The sequence below is a fragment of the Loxodonta africana genome, chromosome 11 (assembly GCF_030014295.1).
Source record: "Loxodonta africana isolate mLoxAfr1 chromosome 11, mLoxAfr1.hap2, whole genome shotgun sequence".
Taxonomy (NCBI): Eukaryota; Metazoa; Chordata; class Mammalia; order Proboscidea; family Elephantidae; genus Loxodonta; species Loxodonta africana.
Window position 1 is genome coordinate 50,394,537 of NC_087352.1, and position 19,137 is coordinate 50,413,673.

Genomic DNA, 19,137 nt, shown 5'->3' on the forward strand with positions numbered 1-19,137 from the left:
AATGGGTTGAAATAGAGCAGGTTTAGTTGGAAAGGCCAAGAATTTTGATTATTGTTGAGTTCTGAAGATATATAATTTCTAGTTTTGAGTTTTGTTTTTTAAGAGGCTAGCCCTTTGTGGGGGGGGGGCAGTTTATTTTTGCAGATACAATGTGATACCAAACTCCAATTTCTAAAACTCACAAAAATCTGCTGTGCTTAAAGTAGTATCAAGGTCTCGGGTAGCCACTGAGCTCTCTCCTTGGTGCCTTAGGGCCCTGCAGAGTGTAATTTGAAAAGTAAAGGAAGGAGCTCTATATTTACTGATTTCATACACACATCAGGTCCTCTAAGGACCTTGGGCTCTGGCAGCTACCAGTTGAATTGGGTAGCACCAAGTTCACCAGCACATATTGTACGCCTATGCAGCCAAACTGTAAAAAATAAAATAGACTTGGCTTCCTATCATTCAACAGAGTCTTAGAAATTGTGTTTTCTAAAAGACATGGCAAGGAATCTAAAACAAGTTCATAAAATGTTTCTGTTCACTTCTTTCTAAGAGAACCATCAAAAGTTCTGCAGCTCTTGAAGGAGTTAGCCTGGATGCTATCCATTGTCCCTTCCTGATATAAAACTGTTTAAACTTACGGAAACTTAAATAAGTTAATTACAGGAATTCTAAAGTACATATAGATTAAAGCATACAACTGAGAAGGAATCATTCTGCAGAGCTGCCAAAAAACTTCAGAGCAAGGTTATTTAAGAACCAGAAATAGAAATGTCCTACGCAAAAAAAAAAAAAAAAAAAAAAAAAGGTTATCATTGGTAATGCAATGCTAAAACTTGCCACTGAATCTGCTACTCAGGAAGCCAGTACAAGCAATTAAGGAAATTAAAGATTGAACTAAAATTGCAAACCAAGTCAAGGTAACCAGTATAGTTGGCCCTCCATATTCACGGGTTCCACATTCATGGATTCAACCAACTGCAGATCGAAAATATTTGGATAAAAAAAAAGAAAGCTCCAGAAAGAAAAACTTGAATTTGCCATGTGCCAAGCACTACGCTGAACCCACACAAATGATGTGTAGGCATCATTTCACAGCCTACCATTTCACAGAACCTCAGTCTCTCTCCAGCACTCCTTGTTTGAACATTGTTTGTCTGGCTCTCATTCAATTGCTACTTGTGTTGTGTGCATCCTTTGTTTCTGTGAAAAATGGCTCCTAAGAAGCAATGAAGTGGTCAAAGCAATCCCTCAAAGGCTAAGTGTGAAGGGGTTGAGGAGAGCAAGAGGAAGGAGTTTCGGGCTAGTACAAGATGGCTGGCTAACTCTGTAAAGCATCACAGCCTCCAGAACTGAAAGATTGCGGAAGACTAGGCATCAGCTAATGCTCAGGCAACATCAGTATTCCCAGAGGAGCCCAAGAAACTCACAGAGGAGAAAGGCTACCTTCCAGAGCAAGTCTTCAATTGTGACGAAACAACTACGTACACAGCATTTACGTTGTATTAGGTATTAGAAGTAACCTAGAGATGATTTAAAGTATATGAGAGGACATGTGCAGGTTATACGCAAATACTACACCATTTATATAAAGGACTTGAGTACCCGTGGATTTTGGTATCTGGAGGGATCCTGGAACCAATCCCCCGTGGATACCGAGGGATGATTATATATTGGACAGCTGGCAGAAAGAATCTTATACCAGTGATGCATCACATTCTAGATCAAAAAAATAGTTATAAAGCCTTGGTACAATTTAAAGTCCTGTAAGGATGAGGATGTAGACCTCAAACTTTCAAATATGTTACAATTAGCTTCTGAAATGTTTTATTAGAGTCACCTCAAAGCCCTTTTCTATATTAAATGGCAAGAAAGGACCAGTGACACACTTTTCAGGGGCTGGCAAACTTTCTCTGTAAATAGCCAGATAGTAAATACTTTCAGCTTTGCAGTACATAGTCTGTAGCAACTACTCAGTTCTCCCATTGTAGCATGAAATAATTAGACAATACATAAACAAGTGGCTATGGCTGTGTTACAATAAAACTTTCTTTACAAAAACAGAAAGGGGGTCAGGTTTGGTCCACAGGCACGGTTTGCTGACCTCTGGTCTACAGTACAGCTATATTCAACATAAGACAAGTCCATGAAGCTGGACATGTATGGAGAATGAGTTCTACGATGAAACAGTTGTGGCAGAGTGAGCCGATATGAGGTAACCATTAAGGGGGGTGGGGAGCAGAAAAATACTTTAAAGATGCTCAGTTTCAATCATAAGCCATACTTGTGGAAAGCTATAAAAGTAGATAGAATAGCTGGAATGAAGCAATCCAAATATGATAGGCAAGTTCAAGTGGCAGCAATAAACTCAAGCCGACTATATAGTTAGAATAATAGCAAATCACATCGATAATTTCAAAGAGCCCTGTAATTTTAGATGGAAGTGGCCTTAGAAATAACCTCGTCCAACTTACTTTATGGAAGAAGAACTCAAAGCACAGAGAATAGCGAATTAACAAAAAAAGATGGCAAATTAAAGTTATTTTTGGAGAATAAGCATGAGGTTATATCATCAAGATAGAGCCTATAAGGCAAGTGACAGAGCTCAGTTAAAAATGATAAAGCTGTTATATACATAAGTTATTTATAAGTTAAAACAAAATGAATAGTCAAAATTTCCATTTGATCTGAGCTTAGTATAGTGACATGGTTAAAATGAGAAACAAAAGTCATAAATATATAGAAATTCAGGCAACTGCAAATAAAAAATTATAAAAATACTTAGGATTTTATTTAAGCATCTGTATATCACCAAAGAAAAGTGTATATTTACATAAACCCTCCAGGAACTAATGTGCTTTACCACAGGCAGTGGTGATCAGTGTGTGTGGTAGACAAAAAACAAAACAAAACATGGAAGCATGGAAAAATACTGGAAAAAAACACGTATGGTCTCAAATTCCTTACAAGGCAGATAACCTTACGGAATTTGCTTAATTTTTCACATATCTATAAAATGTTGACAGTAATACCTACCTTATAAGGTTCTTGGGAAGATTTTTTTTTTTTTAAGTAGTACATAGGCATGTAAGATTTTTTTTTTAAGTAGTACATAGGCATGGAAGTGTCCTAAGACATAGCAGGTGCTTTAAAAGGAGCTATTTCCTTTCCTTATTCGCCTATGAACATTTCTAGTAATAAGTACTAACAATGGACCAATAAACAACGTCATGATAAATGGAGAAAAGATTGAGATTGTCAAGATTTCATTTTACTTGGATTCACAATCAACACCCATGGAAGCAGCAGTCAAGAAATCAAAACACGCATTGGATTCGGCAAATCGACTGCAAGAGATCTCTTTAAAGTGTTAAAACCAAAGATGTCACCTTAAGGACTAAGGTAAGCCTGACCCAAGCCATGGTGCTGGGAATCGCCTCATATGCATGTGAAAGCTGGACAATGAATATGGTAGACCAAAGAAGAATTGACACCTTTGAATTGTGGTACTGGCGAAGAATACTGAACATACCATGGACTGTCAAAAGAACAAACAAATCTGTCTTGAAAGAAATACAACTAGAATGCTCCTTAGAAGCAAGGATGGTGAGACTACGTCTCACATACTTTGGACATGTTATCAGGAGGGATCAGTCCCTGGAGAACGACATCATGCTCGGTAAAGTAGAGAAGACCCTTAATGAGATGGATTGACAGACACAGTGGCTGCAACAATGGGCTCAAGCACAGCAACAATTGTGAGGATGACACAGGACTGGGCAGTGTTTCGTTCTGTTGTGCATGGAGTCGCTATGAGTCAGAACTGACTTGACAGCACCTAATAACAACATTTATAAAGTGCTTATATGTCAGGCACTTGTCTAATTACAGGAAATCACCAGGTTACAAACGAAATCCTTTCCTGTGTCTTTAAGAACTTGTAGGTAAGTTGGAACAGGTGCCAACCAAAACCAAACCCCACTGTCCTGGAGTCTATTCTGACTCATTGTGACCCTACAGGACAGAGCAGAACTGCCCCATTGGGTTTCCGAGACTGTAGTCTTTATGTAAGCAGAGTGCCACATCTTTCTCCTGCAGCGTAGCTAATTGGTTCAAACTGCCGACTTTTCAGTTAGCAGCCGAGCGCTAAACCTCTGTGTCACCAGGGCTCCTTGGAATAGGCGTATATGGTTCTTACTTAGCTTTACTTAAGTGCAAGGAAAGGCTTGAAGCTTTTTCAATGATTTAAAAGCTGCACATGCAGCAAGTGAAGGTGATTGTGATGAAGAATTTGTTGCCAGGAGGTGTTAGTTCCATCTTTTCACAAACTAAGGGCAAACTCACATAACATTAAAGGGCTTGAACGAGTTGTCCATAAACTGGACATTTGTAACCTGGGGACTTACTGTATTCGCTTAATCCTCACAAAAATCTGTGAGGTAGATACTACTATTATTCCCATGTTTTAGTTAAGGAAACTGAGGCACAAAGTGTGTTCAGGCCACACAGTACTAAGTGATAATACCCAGATTTGAACATAAGCAATCTGGTTCCAGAATAACAAAATTGCAATAAAAAGGCTAAACAACAATTAGCTCTGAGAGTCGTATAAATGTCTCTTATACACTCTAATCAGTTCCCATTATCTTTTTATCTGCAAATATAAAGGAAAATTACAATTTCTGCATTAAGGTAGTATAATGACCAGAACTACTCTAGAACGTTTAGCTTAAAATAACCATAAAGGATTCCATTTTCAGTAGAGTTTCTCTATTCACATCAAAATTACATATGAAGCTTTATAAATAGCACAGATGCTCAAACTCCACCCCTGACTTTCTGTATAGAAACTCCAGGGTAAAAGCCCAGACACCTGCATCCTTAAAACATTCTACACAGGATTTTAGTGCATAGCCAGAGGGAAGAAGCACTGTTCCAAACACATAAGATGTAACGGCGATGAAAGTCAAGTGGTGTGTGGAACCAGGAAGATTTTCAAAGGCAAAATTACAAGTGAGAATTAGTGGTAAAGACCATGGAATGCTGAGTGAGTACATTGAGAAGCAGAGCTAACAAAGTGAAAAATCCAGAATGGAAACTCAGGATTACTTCAAAGTTCCAGGAAGGACAGGTTTTGATATTGGGGAGTGTGAGGCCTCCTACTTTGTTCTTTTTCTTCAATATCGCTTTGGTTATTCAAGATTTCTTTCCTTTCCATATAAAGTTGGTCATTAGTTTTTCTATTTCAGTAAAGAATGTTGTAGGAATTTGTATGGGGATTGCACTGTATCTGTAGATCACTTCAGGTAGAACTGACATTTTTACTATATTAAGTCTTCCAAACCATGAGCACTAGATGCCTTTCCATTTTGATATGTCTATTTTAATCTCTTGTAGTAGTGTTTTATAATTTCCATTGTTTAAGTCTTTTATGTCCCTGGTTAGGTTAATTTCTAGGTATTTTATTGATGTAGGGGCTATTATAAACGCTACTGTTTTCTTGATTTCTTTTTTGGAGTACTCTTTGTTAGTGTAAAGGAACCAACTGATTTTTGTGCGTTGATCTTGTAGCCTGCAATGTTGCTAAATTCTTCTATTAGTTCCAGCTGTTTTCTTGTGGAATCTTTAGGGTCTTTTATGTATAGAATCACGTCATCTGCAAATAGAGATAGACTTACTTCTTCCTTTCTGATTTGGATACCTTTTATTTCTGTCTTATTGCTCTGGCTAGGACTTCAGTACAATGTTGAATAAGAGTGCTGATAATGGGCATCCTTGTCCTGTTCTCGTACTTGAATGGGAGGCTCTCAGCCTTTTCCCATTGAGTAAATGTTGACTGTTGGTTTTGCATATATGCACCTAATTATGTTGAGAAATTTCCCTTCTCTTCCTATTTTGCTGAGAGTTTTTATCAGGAAAGAGTGTTCAATTTTATCTAATGCCTTTTCTGCATCAACTGATATGACCATATAGTTCTTTTCCTTTGTTTTATTTATGTGGCGGATTACATTGATGGATTTTCTAATGTTGAACCACCCTTGTGATCTTGGAATGAATCCCACCTGATCATGGTATGTGATTTTTTTTTTTTTTTTGATATGTTGCTGAAGTCTGTTGGCCAGAACTTTGTTGAAATTTTTTGCATTTATGTTCATAAGGGATATTGGTCTGTAATTTTCCTTCTTTTTTTTTTTTTTGTGGCATCTTTGCCTGCTTTAGGTATCAGGGTTATGTTGGCTTCATAGAAAGAGTTTGGTAGTGTTCCTTATTCTTCTATGTTTTTGAAGAGATTGAATAGGATTGATGCCAACTCTTCTCTGAAGGTTTGGTAGAATTACCAAGTATGGCCAGCTGGTCCTGGGCTTTTTTTTTGGGGGGGGGGGGCGGTGTTTTTGGATGACATCTTCAATCTCTTCTTTTGTAATGGGTCTGCTTTAAATTTTCTTCCTCTGTTTGTGTTAGTTTGCATAGCTGGTGTGTTTCTAGGTATTTGTCCATTTCATTAGGTTTCCAAATATGTTGGAGTACAATTTTTCATAGTAATCTGTTATGATCTTCTTTATCTTGTTGGATCAGTTCATTTCTTAATTTGGTTATTTACCTCTTCTGGTTTTTTTTTTTTTTTTTTCTTTTATCAATCTAGCCAGTGGTTTGCCTATTTTATTGATCTTTTCAAGAAACCAACTTCTGGTTTTGTTAATTCTATTGTTTTCTACTTTGTTTATCTCTGTCCTGATCTTTATTATTTCCTTTTTTTTTTCTGGTAGTTTTTGGCTTCTTTTGCTAATCCTGTTCTATTTGTTCAAGTTATCAGTTTAAGTCAATGATTTTAGATCTTCTTTTTAATGTAGGCATTTATTGCTATGAATTTCCCTCTGAGTGCTGCTTTTGCTGTATCCCAAAGGTTTTGATAATGTTGTATCTTCATTTTAGTTTGATTCTAGGAATTTTTTAAATTTCACTTTTGGTTTCTCCTACCACTCAACAGTTTTTCAGTAGTGTATTATTTAATTTCCATGTTTTTTCTCCTCCTTAGTTTTCCTGTTGGTGATTTCTAGCTTCATACCACTATGGTCAGAGAAGATGCTTTGTATGATTTCAATCTATTTAAATTTGTTGACATGTGTTTTATGTCCTACCATATGGTCTATTACAGAAAATGATCCATGTCAGCAGGAGAAGAATGTGTATTGTTCTGATGCTGGGTGGAGTGTTCTATAAATGTCCATTAGATCCAGCTAGCTTATGGCTTTATTTAAGTTCTAATGTCTTTAATGGTCTTCTTTTTAGATGTCCTGTCTGTAAATGAAAGTCGTATGTTGACGTCTCCTATTATTATTGTGGAGTTGCCTATATCTCCTTTCATATTAGTATTTGTTTCATGTATTTTGGAGCATTGCTGTTAGGTGCATGCGTATTTATAATTGTTATGTCTTCTTGTTGGACTGACCCTTTTATTGTTATGCAATGCCCTTCTTTATATCTTGTAATAGATTTTGACATAAAGTCTATTTTATCTGATACCAGTATGGCCATCTCTGCTTTCTTTTGTTTACTCATTGCATGGAATATTTTTCTCCATTCTTTTATTTTCAGTCTGTTTATATCCTCATGTCTAAGGTCTGTTTCTTGTAGACAGCAAAAAAGATAGAACATATCTTTTTAATCCATTCTGCCATTCTCTGCCTTTTGCATGGGGTGTTTAGGCCATTTACACATAAGGTTATTTCTGAAAACAAAGAGTCTACCTCACTTATTTTGCTATTTGGTTTTTGAGTGTTTCATATCTTCTTATTCTGATTTTTCTGTTTTTGTTTCTATTTAGCCGTTTTCTTGTGATGAGCCTTTTTTGATTTCATCCCACTTCTGAATGTTTTTTTCTCAGTGGTTTCTTGGTAGTTACCACATATGTTACATTACACAATTTACAACTGCAACAACATTTAATATATCAATAATAGTTAACATAAAACCTTAATTAATCTATTCCTAATATGCTCCTCCCTCCCCCATTTCTGTTGGTGTGTCTCCATTAACATCGATATACAACCCATATCCAATAAGTTTACTTTGTACTTATTTCTTACAGACTTGATGTTGTATGGGTTGTGGGATTTTAATTATTCAGTTCATTCCTTAAAAACATCATACACTTGGTCTTTATAACTGCCTGTGCTGTTGTGCTTTTTGGAGATCTCTCTTAGTTTTTTTCCTGTGCACAGACACAAGTATTTAGTTAATGTCTTGCCTTTCCATTTAGAGTACTCCCTTGAGAAATACTTGCAAAACTGGCCTGGTAGTGGCAAATTCCCTGAGCTTCTGTTTGAGAACATTTTGATTTCACCCTCAATTTTGAATGACAACATTGCTGGGTAAAGAATTCTTGGTTGGCAATTTGTTTCATTCACTATTTTATTTATGTTGCTCCACTGTCTTCTGACCACTAGAGTTTCTGGGAAGAAATCCATACTGATTCTTATGAAAGACCTTTGGTATGTTATATTGTGTTTTTCTCTTGCTGCTTTCAGAATTCTCTCCTTGTCTCTGGTTTTCAGGAATTTTACTAGGATTTTTTGTGGAGCTGATCTTTTTGTGTTTCTTCTAGTTGGGGTTTGCATAGCTTCTTGTTTTTCAGGCTTGGTTTTCTGATCAGCTCTGGGAAATTCTCTCTGATTATCTCTTGGAAAATTGTTTCTACGCCTTTATTATTGTCATGGTGCTCTAGGATTTCAATAATTCTAATGTTAGATTTCTTGAATCCCATATTTCCATCTGGGTTTGTTTGTTCTCCTTTGCTCTTTTATCTTGTTTCTCTTGAGATTTATTAACTTCAGTTATTTTGTCTTCTAGTTCATTTATTCTTCTGTCTGTTCAACTCTATCTTTGAGTGTTTCTCTTGCATTTTCTAATTCAGTTGCTTTATTCTTCAGTTCCAGTTCTCTTATGCTTTTTTTTTTATGTTTTCAATTTCCTTGTTGAGTGTCTCATTTTGTTCCTCCATTGGTTTCCTCAACTCCACTAGTTTGTTTTCTGTGTGCTTTTTGCATTCTTTAAACATTTAGTACCACAGACTGAAAATATTCCATTTGTTCCATTAGTCTGGCTGCCACAGGAGAAATTTTCTTTTCTTCATGTTTTACTTTTGCTTGGTCCTTCTCCACTTGCAATTTTGTGTGTTCTACTAGTTTTTGTTCAACTCAGGCCATTTTATTATCTTTTTTTTTTTTACTTTAAATTTTGTATTCTGATTTTTGTGGGAAATTTTTCTGATTGGGCTCCCTGGTGGCACAGCGACCAAGTGCCCAGCTGCCAACCAAAAAGTTGGGGCCCATACCCACGAGCTTCTCCACTGGAGAAAGATGTGGCAGCCTGACTCCACAAACACCCACAACCCTGGAAACCCCACAAGGCAGTGCTATTTTGTCCCACAGGGCCTCTGTGAGTCAGAATAGACCCAGTGGCAGTGGGCCTGGTAACTTCTCCTGCAAATCACTAGAGGGTACTCTTAGCCATAGTTTTTTTTTTCAGTGCTGATTCAGGAGTTCATGCTTCATCTCTGGAATTCAATATGCATGCATGGGGGGGCCGTTAGCTGGTCACAGATGCTGACGTAAGCAGTGGGGCTTGACACTCCTGTGGTGAAGGTAGGTGGATCTCTATGTCTTTCCTTCATGGGTGCCCCTGCACAGGCTCTCCCATGGTGTCCTGCTGTAGGCAGACAGCTAGCTGTTTCCCTCTGTGCTGCCCATTCATCCAAAGTATTCTCCTCACCCTGCTGCCCTTGCAGTTCCTCCCGGTCCTAGTGCCCATCCATCTTGGCCCTCACAGCAAGATTCAACAGCACTCTCTTGCAGTGCCACAGTCTCACTTCACCACCTCCCAATTACATGGTCCATAAAATTCCACGCCAAATCCGTGCCACCTTAAAAAATTGGGCTATAGCTTCCTCAGATTATCTCCCTTTCTTTATCCCTTGTTTGGGGTGTTACCCAGCTCTGTCCCAAAATGACTGCAATTAACAAGTGCTCCAGATGTTAGTGTACAGGTTCTCCCAGCTTCTGTGTGGTCTCTGCTCCTCCTTTTCCACTCCCAAACTCTCCAATACCTCAGCTGCAGTCTAGAATTCTGAAATTTCAGTCTGTGCTTGTTTTTATTCATTGTTCAATGGGTTAGCTGCTAGGAAAATAAATGGGAGTGTCTACTCGCTTTGCCATCTTGCTCCACCTTGTTCTGATTTGCACTTGTTTATAACACAAGAAGGAAGGTACAAAATGGTGAAAAACACACTGATTTAGAGTTAGAAGACAGGTGTTCCAGCTCAGGCTTGGCACTTCTTCACAGTATGGATCTTAAATAAAACATTTAACCTGTGCCCTCGATTTATTGTCAGCACAGTTAAACTTCAATCCAATTTCACAAATCTTTAGTGCCTGTGTTTGATAGTACTTGGTACAGCTTCAGTTTCCTCATCTGATAAATGGGAATAGTAATAAGATATATCTGATAGGATGATAAGATTAAATTAGATAACACACAAAGTTCATAGCAAAATGCTTGGCACAGAGTAAGTGCTCAATGATTAGCTATTATTAACACACCCTATATTGTGCTAGGTGTTGGATAAAAATATCTGTCTTATAGGTAACAAGAGATATGTATGGAGTTTGGATTAGATGCATGATAAATAAATGGTAGTACTTTTCTCCATTTCTGTTATGATGGAAGGGGGAACTGGGACACGCATATGCTGCAGTGGAAGTCTTGGAAGGCAGCCCATTCCTGCTCCTCTGGGACTGAAGTACTTACTCCCACCACTCTTGAGGTGTTAATGGCTGACAGTCTCAGATGAGTCCCTCTCTGGGCTCTGCCCTAGGATGAAGACTGCTGCCTCACCCAAGGTGATACCGCATCCCCAGGGCAGCCCCCATCCAATGACTGAATGACATGGGGGATATAGAGGCCAAGCCCCAAGCTCCAATTCAGGAAAACTCTGAAGTGTCATTCAACTCCAGAGTCCCCTGAGGATCTCGACTGAGGTTTTCTACACAACTAAAACACAAATTCAACTTCTCCACCTGTCCAATTCTGCTTCCTTCACTCCCCTGAAGGTATGGACCCTGAGAATACTCTTGAACACAAACCTATCTGAGTTTGCATCCTACGAAAATGATATCTGACACTTGCCCAAAGTCAAAAAGTTAACGAAAACTCAAGACAAGGTTTACCCAGATGTGCCAGTATAATTTTACAATTACAAAATGAGAGGATGAAACCAAATAAAAGAATGAACTGAATGACCTAAAAGGTAATATTCTAAATAATACATTCTCATAATGCCTCATTTGTGGATCTGAAAGAAAATAAAGAAGGATCTCTGTTGGACTTGACTTCGTGTGAAACAGAAGAGCATCCACCTCTACAGGGAGTAGAAAATGGGAAGGTGAGGATGAAGGTGATAAGCAAAGTGACTTTCCTGGGAAGCTTTCTACTTTGCTTCAGAAGCAAATACTGATTAGGGCCTCAAAGACAGAATAGTTCCTGCCTTTTATTTTATACAAGAGGAAAGTACAATCCAGAGGGACACTTAGTTTACCCAAGGGTACAATGTGTCAGAGTGGCCTATTCTAGGCCTCTTAATCTCCAGGGTTCTTTAGCTTTGTCTTTAATATATAATTTTGATATTTTATGTAAAGTGCAACTTCCACAAAATATTCATCTATATTCAAATATAAGTATAAAAATGTATTATAAAATCAAACATAGCTTTTGAATTATGCACCCTTGTCACCATTCCCTCCTATTTATGTAGATAATTGGGTTTGGGCTATGTTAGGAGTTTTCATAGAATGGCTTTACGAGGAAGGTTAGAATTCACTATCTACACCTCTGGCTACATTAGCAATTAGAGTTCATCAAATATTGTACCTTAATGGCCTTATCTCAAAATAAGGATAATTATTATTATCTCATTCACTAGGATGCTGTAATGAGTAAATATTTAATAGTAATAATGCATTCTAAAGGAGTTGTGGTGGTGCAGAGGTTAGGTGCTCAGCTGGTAACCGTAAGGTCAGTGATTTGAACCCTTCAACTACTCCACACGAGAAAGATGTGGCAGTCTGCTCCCATAAAGATTTATAACCTTGGAAACTCTATGGGGAAGTTCTACTGTCCTATAGGGTCACTATGAGTTGGAACTGACTCTATGGCAATGGGTATGGGTAATGCATTCTAAATGCCACATAAACAGACAATACGGGACTACATATGGCAGCTTCTAGCATAATAACACTATAATTTATAATAGGCTAATATTATACATGACTGATCTAAAAGAATCCAAGTAAGGCACAGGCACCTTTAGACACCCAACCAGGAGAGGACTAGAGCAAGATTTAAACAGATAAATATAAACTCAATCAAAACATCCCAATTCAAATAAGAAAGGTCTTGAAAATTCCAGTGGTAAGCAAATCTACCATCAAAAAACTTGAGAACTTTGAGGACATTGTAAAACATAAAGAATACTGTTGAGAAATTATACAAAACATGTTGAAATAACTTGGTGGTCTTCAAAAGAGATACCACCCCTCAAATGGGAGTGTATTAATGGTTTTCAAAGGATATAGTTTTCAAAGCATGAATAGTTTTAAGAAACAGGTTATAGTAACGGAATTGATTTTAGATGCTGAATTCGCAAATCAACTCCTTCTCTAAAACTATGAGGGTGGAAATTTTCTCTCTTTGAGGAAAACAATCAAGGATGTAAAATTTCAGACTTTCAAAGAAAAGCTTGGTCATAGGTTTTTTGTTTTTTTTTTTTAAATAAATGATGATGGGTATCAAATAGTTACGGCAAATATTGGATATATTTAAAAGAGCTATACAAGGGTTTTATTGGGTATACAACAGTTTTCTTTTTAAACATCAATATTCAAAATATCCTCAAGATTATATCTTTTGGAAATGTTGAAACTTACTATTAAAAAAGTTTTCATTGCTAACAAAAATACATGCAAGGGTTTAAACATTTCTCGATACTCATTAGGCGGATGGTGGTCAAAAAACTTGGAAGTTGCCAGACTAAATCATGTCAAAGTTTCACTAATCTCTGATGTTCTTATGCCAAGATTCTAAGTAAAGGAGTATAGACATAAGGCCTGGGCTGTTTAGAGTGACAATGGTGGGCCTCATCACCTTTGCAGAGAAGGTGAGATTGGAGCAGGGTTTTAGGAACAGACAGCAGGAAACTTGAAGAACTTGAGAAAAGATGAATCGGCTGGACTTGGAAGGTAGGGGTCAGCGGCACACAGTGCTTTGCAGGAGAGGGAAAGCAGATGTGCCCAGTTGGAAAACCAAAAAGGCATGGATTTTCAGGTCAAAAGAAGCTTAACTTCAAGTTCAGGATTTACTACTTTTTAGGTGAGTCACTTTAAAGAAGTCTTAATTTCTATTTTGAAGATCAAATAAGTGGATATAAAAGAAAGTGCTTTTTAACATCACTGCCTTTCAACTGGGAACCACTGAAGGGTAGCAGTATATGTAATGATTAAAGGAATGGGTTCTGGAACCAACCAACTAGGTTGAGACAAAAACTGCCATTTCCTTTCTGTTCTACCTAGCCAATGCATATAAAATGGCAATAACAGAAGTACCCACTTTATAGAGTTATTATGAGGATTAAAGGAGTTAATGTATGTATAGAGCTTAAAATAGTGCTCTAAAGAGTTAGTTGCTTCGTTATTGTTGGTGATGGTTGTGCTATTGTTACTACTATTTTTCTAATTCTCAATGCAAAGTACAGGTTAAGAGATTATCAACCGCTAACAAGTACTTATTAAATTAAGAGACTTAAAAAAAAAAAGCTACAGAAGTGGCAGGTATTTAGAGGGCTTTAATGATAAAAGCCACTAACTTGCTCCTTGGTTTTATAACAAAAGTATGTGACAATGGCCCAGTGAAGTTCTAGCTGCCATAATTAACAAAGCAGCATGTGTGTGTGTATACACACTTGTATACACACACACACACATTTTTTCTTTTTCCTTTGCTTAAAGGCCAAAGGCCCAAAAGAATACATTGTATTTTGTTCTAAAAAGAATATCTTACAGTCAGCGGGTTTATATTTGTTCTTTAAAATAACACAATTTGTTAGAAATGATTTTTCCATATGGTAGGAACACTGTAGAGTTATCTAAAGGAGTTCTAACACAGAAGTGCCAAAAGACTCCCTTATAAAACAGCCTTACTTATTATTAACATACCAAGCATAGAGCTGAAAGCAGCAGTATGATATAAGCCCTGTGAGCTCTGGTTATAAGGTTTTAGTCATTTAAAACCTCTTATTGAAGGTTTTTTTTTTGTTTGTTTTTTAATTATTAAAGAGATAATTCATCATTTATGCTCTTTTCATACACACATATACACATGTGTGTATACACACACACATATACAGTCAAAAGAAAAAGCTGGTTTTCCACCCCAATTCCTCACTTTTGAAAACCATGTCTAGGACAATGAGTGGCACAGTTTTTCAAAAATTGTTTTAGTAGTTTTACCTTGAGGCTCCTTTCATAAATTTTGGCTAGAATATTGACCAAAAATGTGAAAACACAAAGCTCAGAAATGTGGTATATTAAGAAAAGCATGTAAAAGGCTATGCTTTAACTTTTAAAAAGAGGTTTGAGTAATTATAAATAAAAAGCAATGTGCCAAACAGATTGTACTGCTTCCTGACTTCATGTAAACATTGTAGATTAGCTAAAATTCAGGATATGTTCAGGATACTTTTTTGAGATTTTGTTTATAAATAATACGTACTGAGAAGCAATAGATCAGTGTTAAAAATGTATAAACTTACAAGTGTGTCTGGCCAATGAGTAGTTGGATCCACCACTAGTCAAACCAAAGCCCTCTGGAATTTGACTAGAGCTTCGAGGTCTGGTCAACAGCTTGGGAGGTTCAATCTCAGCACCAAATTCAGCTCCGATCACTCCCAGTAAGACAATAGCGGTGGCTTGCTTCCGTCTTTCCTCATAAGACGTGGAAATTTTTTTCATTTGCGGGACACTTGACAGGCAACCTGAAAACCAAAACATAGGAATGTAAATCACAAGACTAACAAGATGCAAAGGCATATGATTAGGAAAACACTCAAGATTACTCATTCAGGAAATAACAGTCTTTTCAACAAATGGCACGGGGTCAACTGGTTATCTAATTGCAAAAAAAAGAAGTTAGGCCCCTTACCACACACTATGCACAAAAATTAATTTAAACTGAATCACAGACCTAAATATAAGAGCTAAATCTATAGATCTCTTAGCAGAAAAGATAGATGTACATCTTCATGACCTCGGGTTAGGCAATGATTTCTTAGATATGAAACCAAAAGCATAAATGACTTAAAAAAATTATAAATTGGGCCAGGATGGCTGAATAGACAGACACTTCCGGCGAGCCCTCTTTACAACAAAGACCCGAAAAAACAAGTTAAACGAGTATATTTGTGACAAGCTGGGAGCCCTGAGCATCAAAGGCAAGCTTAGACATCGAACTGAGGGGCAGGGGGAGGAAGAGAGTGTTCAGAAGTGGAGAAGAGTTACCGGACCTGAATCGCGAGGAGCCCTCAGGCACCATTCCTGGAGCAGCGGCAGCAGTGGCGGTGGGCTAGTATTAGCATTTGACTGCAGTTTCCTCAGGGAGAAGCAGCCAGCCATACAGCCTACTCACACCTCTGGAAACTGAGGAGAATGGCGCTCTCAGCAAAAGCTAAGTACTTGTGTATATATTACCACGCCCCCCCCCCCACCCCGGCCGAAGCCGGCTTCAGCGGCTGAATCCCTGGGCTTGAGATAGACCGTGGTGAGCACCTAGAACCATCCTCCCAGCCTTGGGGAAGGAAAAAATTTGCATTTGGGGTGAAAAGATAATTTGCTACCTCCATTAACCAGGGGAGCTCAGGACAGAAGCGGCCACTGTCCAGGCATAAACGGTCTGTGGACCTTAAACAGCTTTCCCTTCCACATGGACCTGTGTGGGCCAATTTTGGGACAATAGACACTTGTTGGCAAACGCCAACCAATTCAGCTCTGTGGTGGAGAGGTGGGTGTTTGACATTTGGCATTGCTTTGCGTATTAAACAAGGTCCTCACCTACCCACATCAGGGACCTAAGGACTGGTAGCTCCACTCAGGTCACCCAGCCACCTGCAACAGGGGTCCAAAGATAACTGGTGCCTCCCAGTCCTTACAACCAAAAACTTTGGGTGCCCATGGTCCCTCTGCAGAACCCACCCACCAGCATGCTCTAGGGAACAGAGACGTGTTTTCCTCAGAGACACTTGGGGGTTGGTTCTCAGCCCCCTACCTTGTTCAGAGCATGACCCCCTGCTGCAATCAAATACCAGTATATACGCCAATCTCCCCTGAACCTCTAAGACTGTAGGATAGAGCCTGTACCACACACTTGCTGATCAGCTACCTGGAAACCTGAGCTGAATTCATACAAGAAAGTTGAATGGACTCCTAGACTGATATACCTGATAATAGCTCTAGCCACCTGGGGACAGGACACCAGAGCTCCAAAGGCAAAAATAATCAAGCTAGCTCACTCAAGCAACCCATAGGGGTATATCAAAACAAAAAAAAGGAAGCAGCTATGACACAGTAAACAAGCATAAACTAATACAATAACTTATAGATGGCTCGGAGACAACAGTCAATATCAAGTCACATAAAGAAACAGACCATGATCACTTCAACAGGCTCTCAAAACAAAGAATCCAGGGATCATCTAGGTGAAAGTGCATTCCTGGAATTACCAGATGCAGAATACAAAAGTTTAATATAAAGAACCCTTCAAGACATCAGGAAGGAAATGAGGCAATATACAGAACAAGCTAAGGAACACATAGCTAAAACAACTGAAGAAATTAGAAAGATTATTCAGGAACATAATGAAAAGTTTAATAAGCTGGAAAAATCCATAGACAGACAGCAATCAGAAATTCGGAAGCTTAACAATAAAATTACAGAATTAGACAACTCAATGGAAAGTCAAAGGAGCAGAATTGAGCAAATAGAAGCTAGAATTTCTGAACTCGAAGATAGATCACTGGGCACTAATATATTTGAAGAAAAATCAGGTAAAAGAATTAAAAAAAAAATGAAGAAATCTTAAGAATCATGTGGGACTCTATCAAGAGAAATAACCTACGAGTGATTGGAGTACCAGAACAGGGAGGGATAACAGAAAATACAGAGAAAATTGTTGAAGATTTGTTGGCAGAAAACTTCCCTGATATTGTGAAAGATGAGAAGATATCTATCTAAGGTGCTCATCGAACTCCACACAGGTAGATCTTAAAAGAAAGTCACCAAGACATATTATAATCAAACTTGCCAAAACCAAAGATAAAGAGACAATTCTAAGAGCAGCGAGGGATAAAAGAAAAGTCACCTAAAAGGAGAGCCAATAAGAATAAGCTCGGACTACTCGGCAGAAACCACGCAGGCAAGAAGGCAATGGGATGACATATTTAAAAAGTTGAAGGAAAAAAACTGCCTGCCAAAAATCATATATCCAGCAAAACTGTCTCTTAAATATTAAAGTGAAATTAAGACATTTCCAGATAAACACAAGCTTACGGAATGCATCAAAACCAAACCAAATCTACAAGAAATACTAAACGGAGTTCTTTGCTTAGAAAATCAATAATATCAGGTATCAACCCAAGACTAGAACACTGGGCAGAGCAACCGGAAGTCAACCCAGGCAGGGAAATCCAAAAAAACAAAGCAATTATATATATATATATATATATATATATATATATATATATACACACACACACACACACACACACATAAAGCCCAAAACAGGGTAACAGCGATGTTATTATATAAAAGAAGACAACATTAAAATAATAAAAAGGGACTAAGAAATGTAATCATACACCTTCCATATGGAGAGGAAGACACAGCGATACAAAGAAATAAAAGTTACTTAAAAGTAACTTAGAAAAATAGGGGTAATTAATAAGGTAACCATAAAGGAGACAAACTATCCTACTCATCAAAATCAAATACAAGGGAAAAATACAGACTCAGCAGAAACAAAATCAACAACAACGAATATGAGGAAAGGACAATATATAAAGAAAATCTACTCAGCACATAAAATCAAGTCGGAAAAAGAAACACCACACAAAAAAAGACATCAAAATGATAGCACTAAATTCATACCTATCCATAATTACCTTGAATGTCAATGGACTAAACGCACCAGTAAAGAGACAGAGAGTGGCAGAATGGATTAAAAAACAAGATCCATCTATACGCTGCCTACAAGAGACACACCTTAGACTTAGAGACACAAACACAATAAAACTCAAAGGACGGAAAAAAATATATCAAGCAAACAACAATCAAAAGAGAGCAGGACTGGCAATATTAATTTCTGACAAAATAGACTTTAAAGTTAAATCCATCAGAAAGGATAAGGAAGGACACTAGATAATGATTAAAGGGACAATACACCAAGAAGATATAACCATATTAAATATTTATGCACCCAATGACAGGGCTGCAAGATACATAAAACAAACTATCAGCATTGAAAAGTGAGATAGACAGCTCCACAATAATAGTACGAGACTTCAACACACCACATTCAGTGAAGGACAGGACATCCAGAAAGAAGCTCAGTAAAGACACGGAAGATCTAAATGCCACAATCAACCAACATGACCTCGTAGACATATACAGAACACTCCACCCAACAGCAGCCAAGTATACTTTCTTTTCTAGTGCACATGAAACATTCTCTACAATAGACCACATATTAGGTCATAAAGCAAGCCTTAGCAGAATCCAAAACACTGAAATATTACAAAGCATCTTCTCTGACCATAAGGCCATAAAAGTGGAAATCAATAACAGAAAAAGCAGGGGAAAGAAATCAAACACTTGGAAACTGCTCAAAAAAGACTCAATTATAGAAGACATTAAGGATGGAATAAAGAAATTCAGAGAATCCAATGAGAATGAAAACACTTCCTATCAGAACCTTTGGGACACAGCAAAAGCAGTGCTCAGAGGCCAATTTGCATCAATAAATGCACACATCCCAAAAGAAGAAAGGGCCAAAATC

The 19,137-nt window shown here is 37.7% G+C and overlaps 1 protein-coding gene across 7 annotated transcripts in view; it reads right to left on the reverse strand.

Moving 5' to 3' along the window:
• WDR7 (WD repeat domain 7) overlaps nucleotides 1–19,137 on the reverse strand; it is a 429,516-nt gene that overhangs the window by 170,736 nt on the left and 239,643 nt on the right. For all 7 annotated transcript variants that reach the window (XM_064294478.1, XM_064294472.1, XM_064294474.1 and 4 more), the window contains one exon: nucleotides 14,846–15,067. In XM_064294478.1, the coding sequence (XP_064150548.1) occupies nucleotides 14,846–15,067 (222 nt within the window). The remainder of the gene's footprint in view (nucleotides 1–14,845; nucleotides 15,068–19,137) is intronic.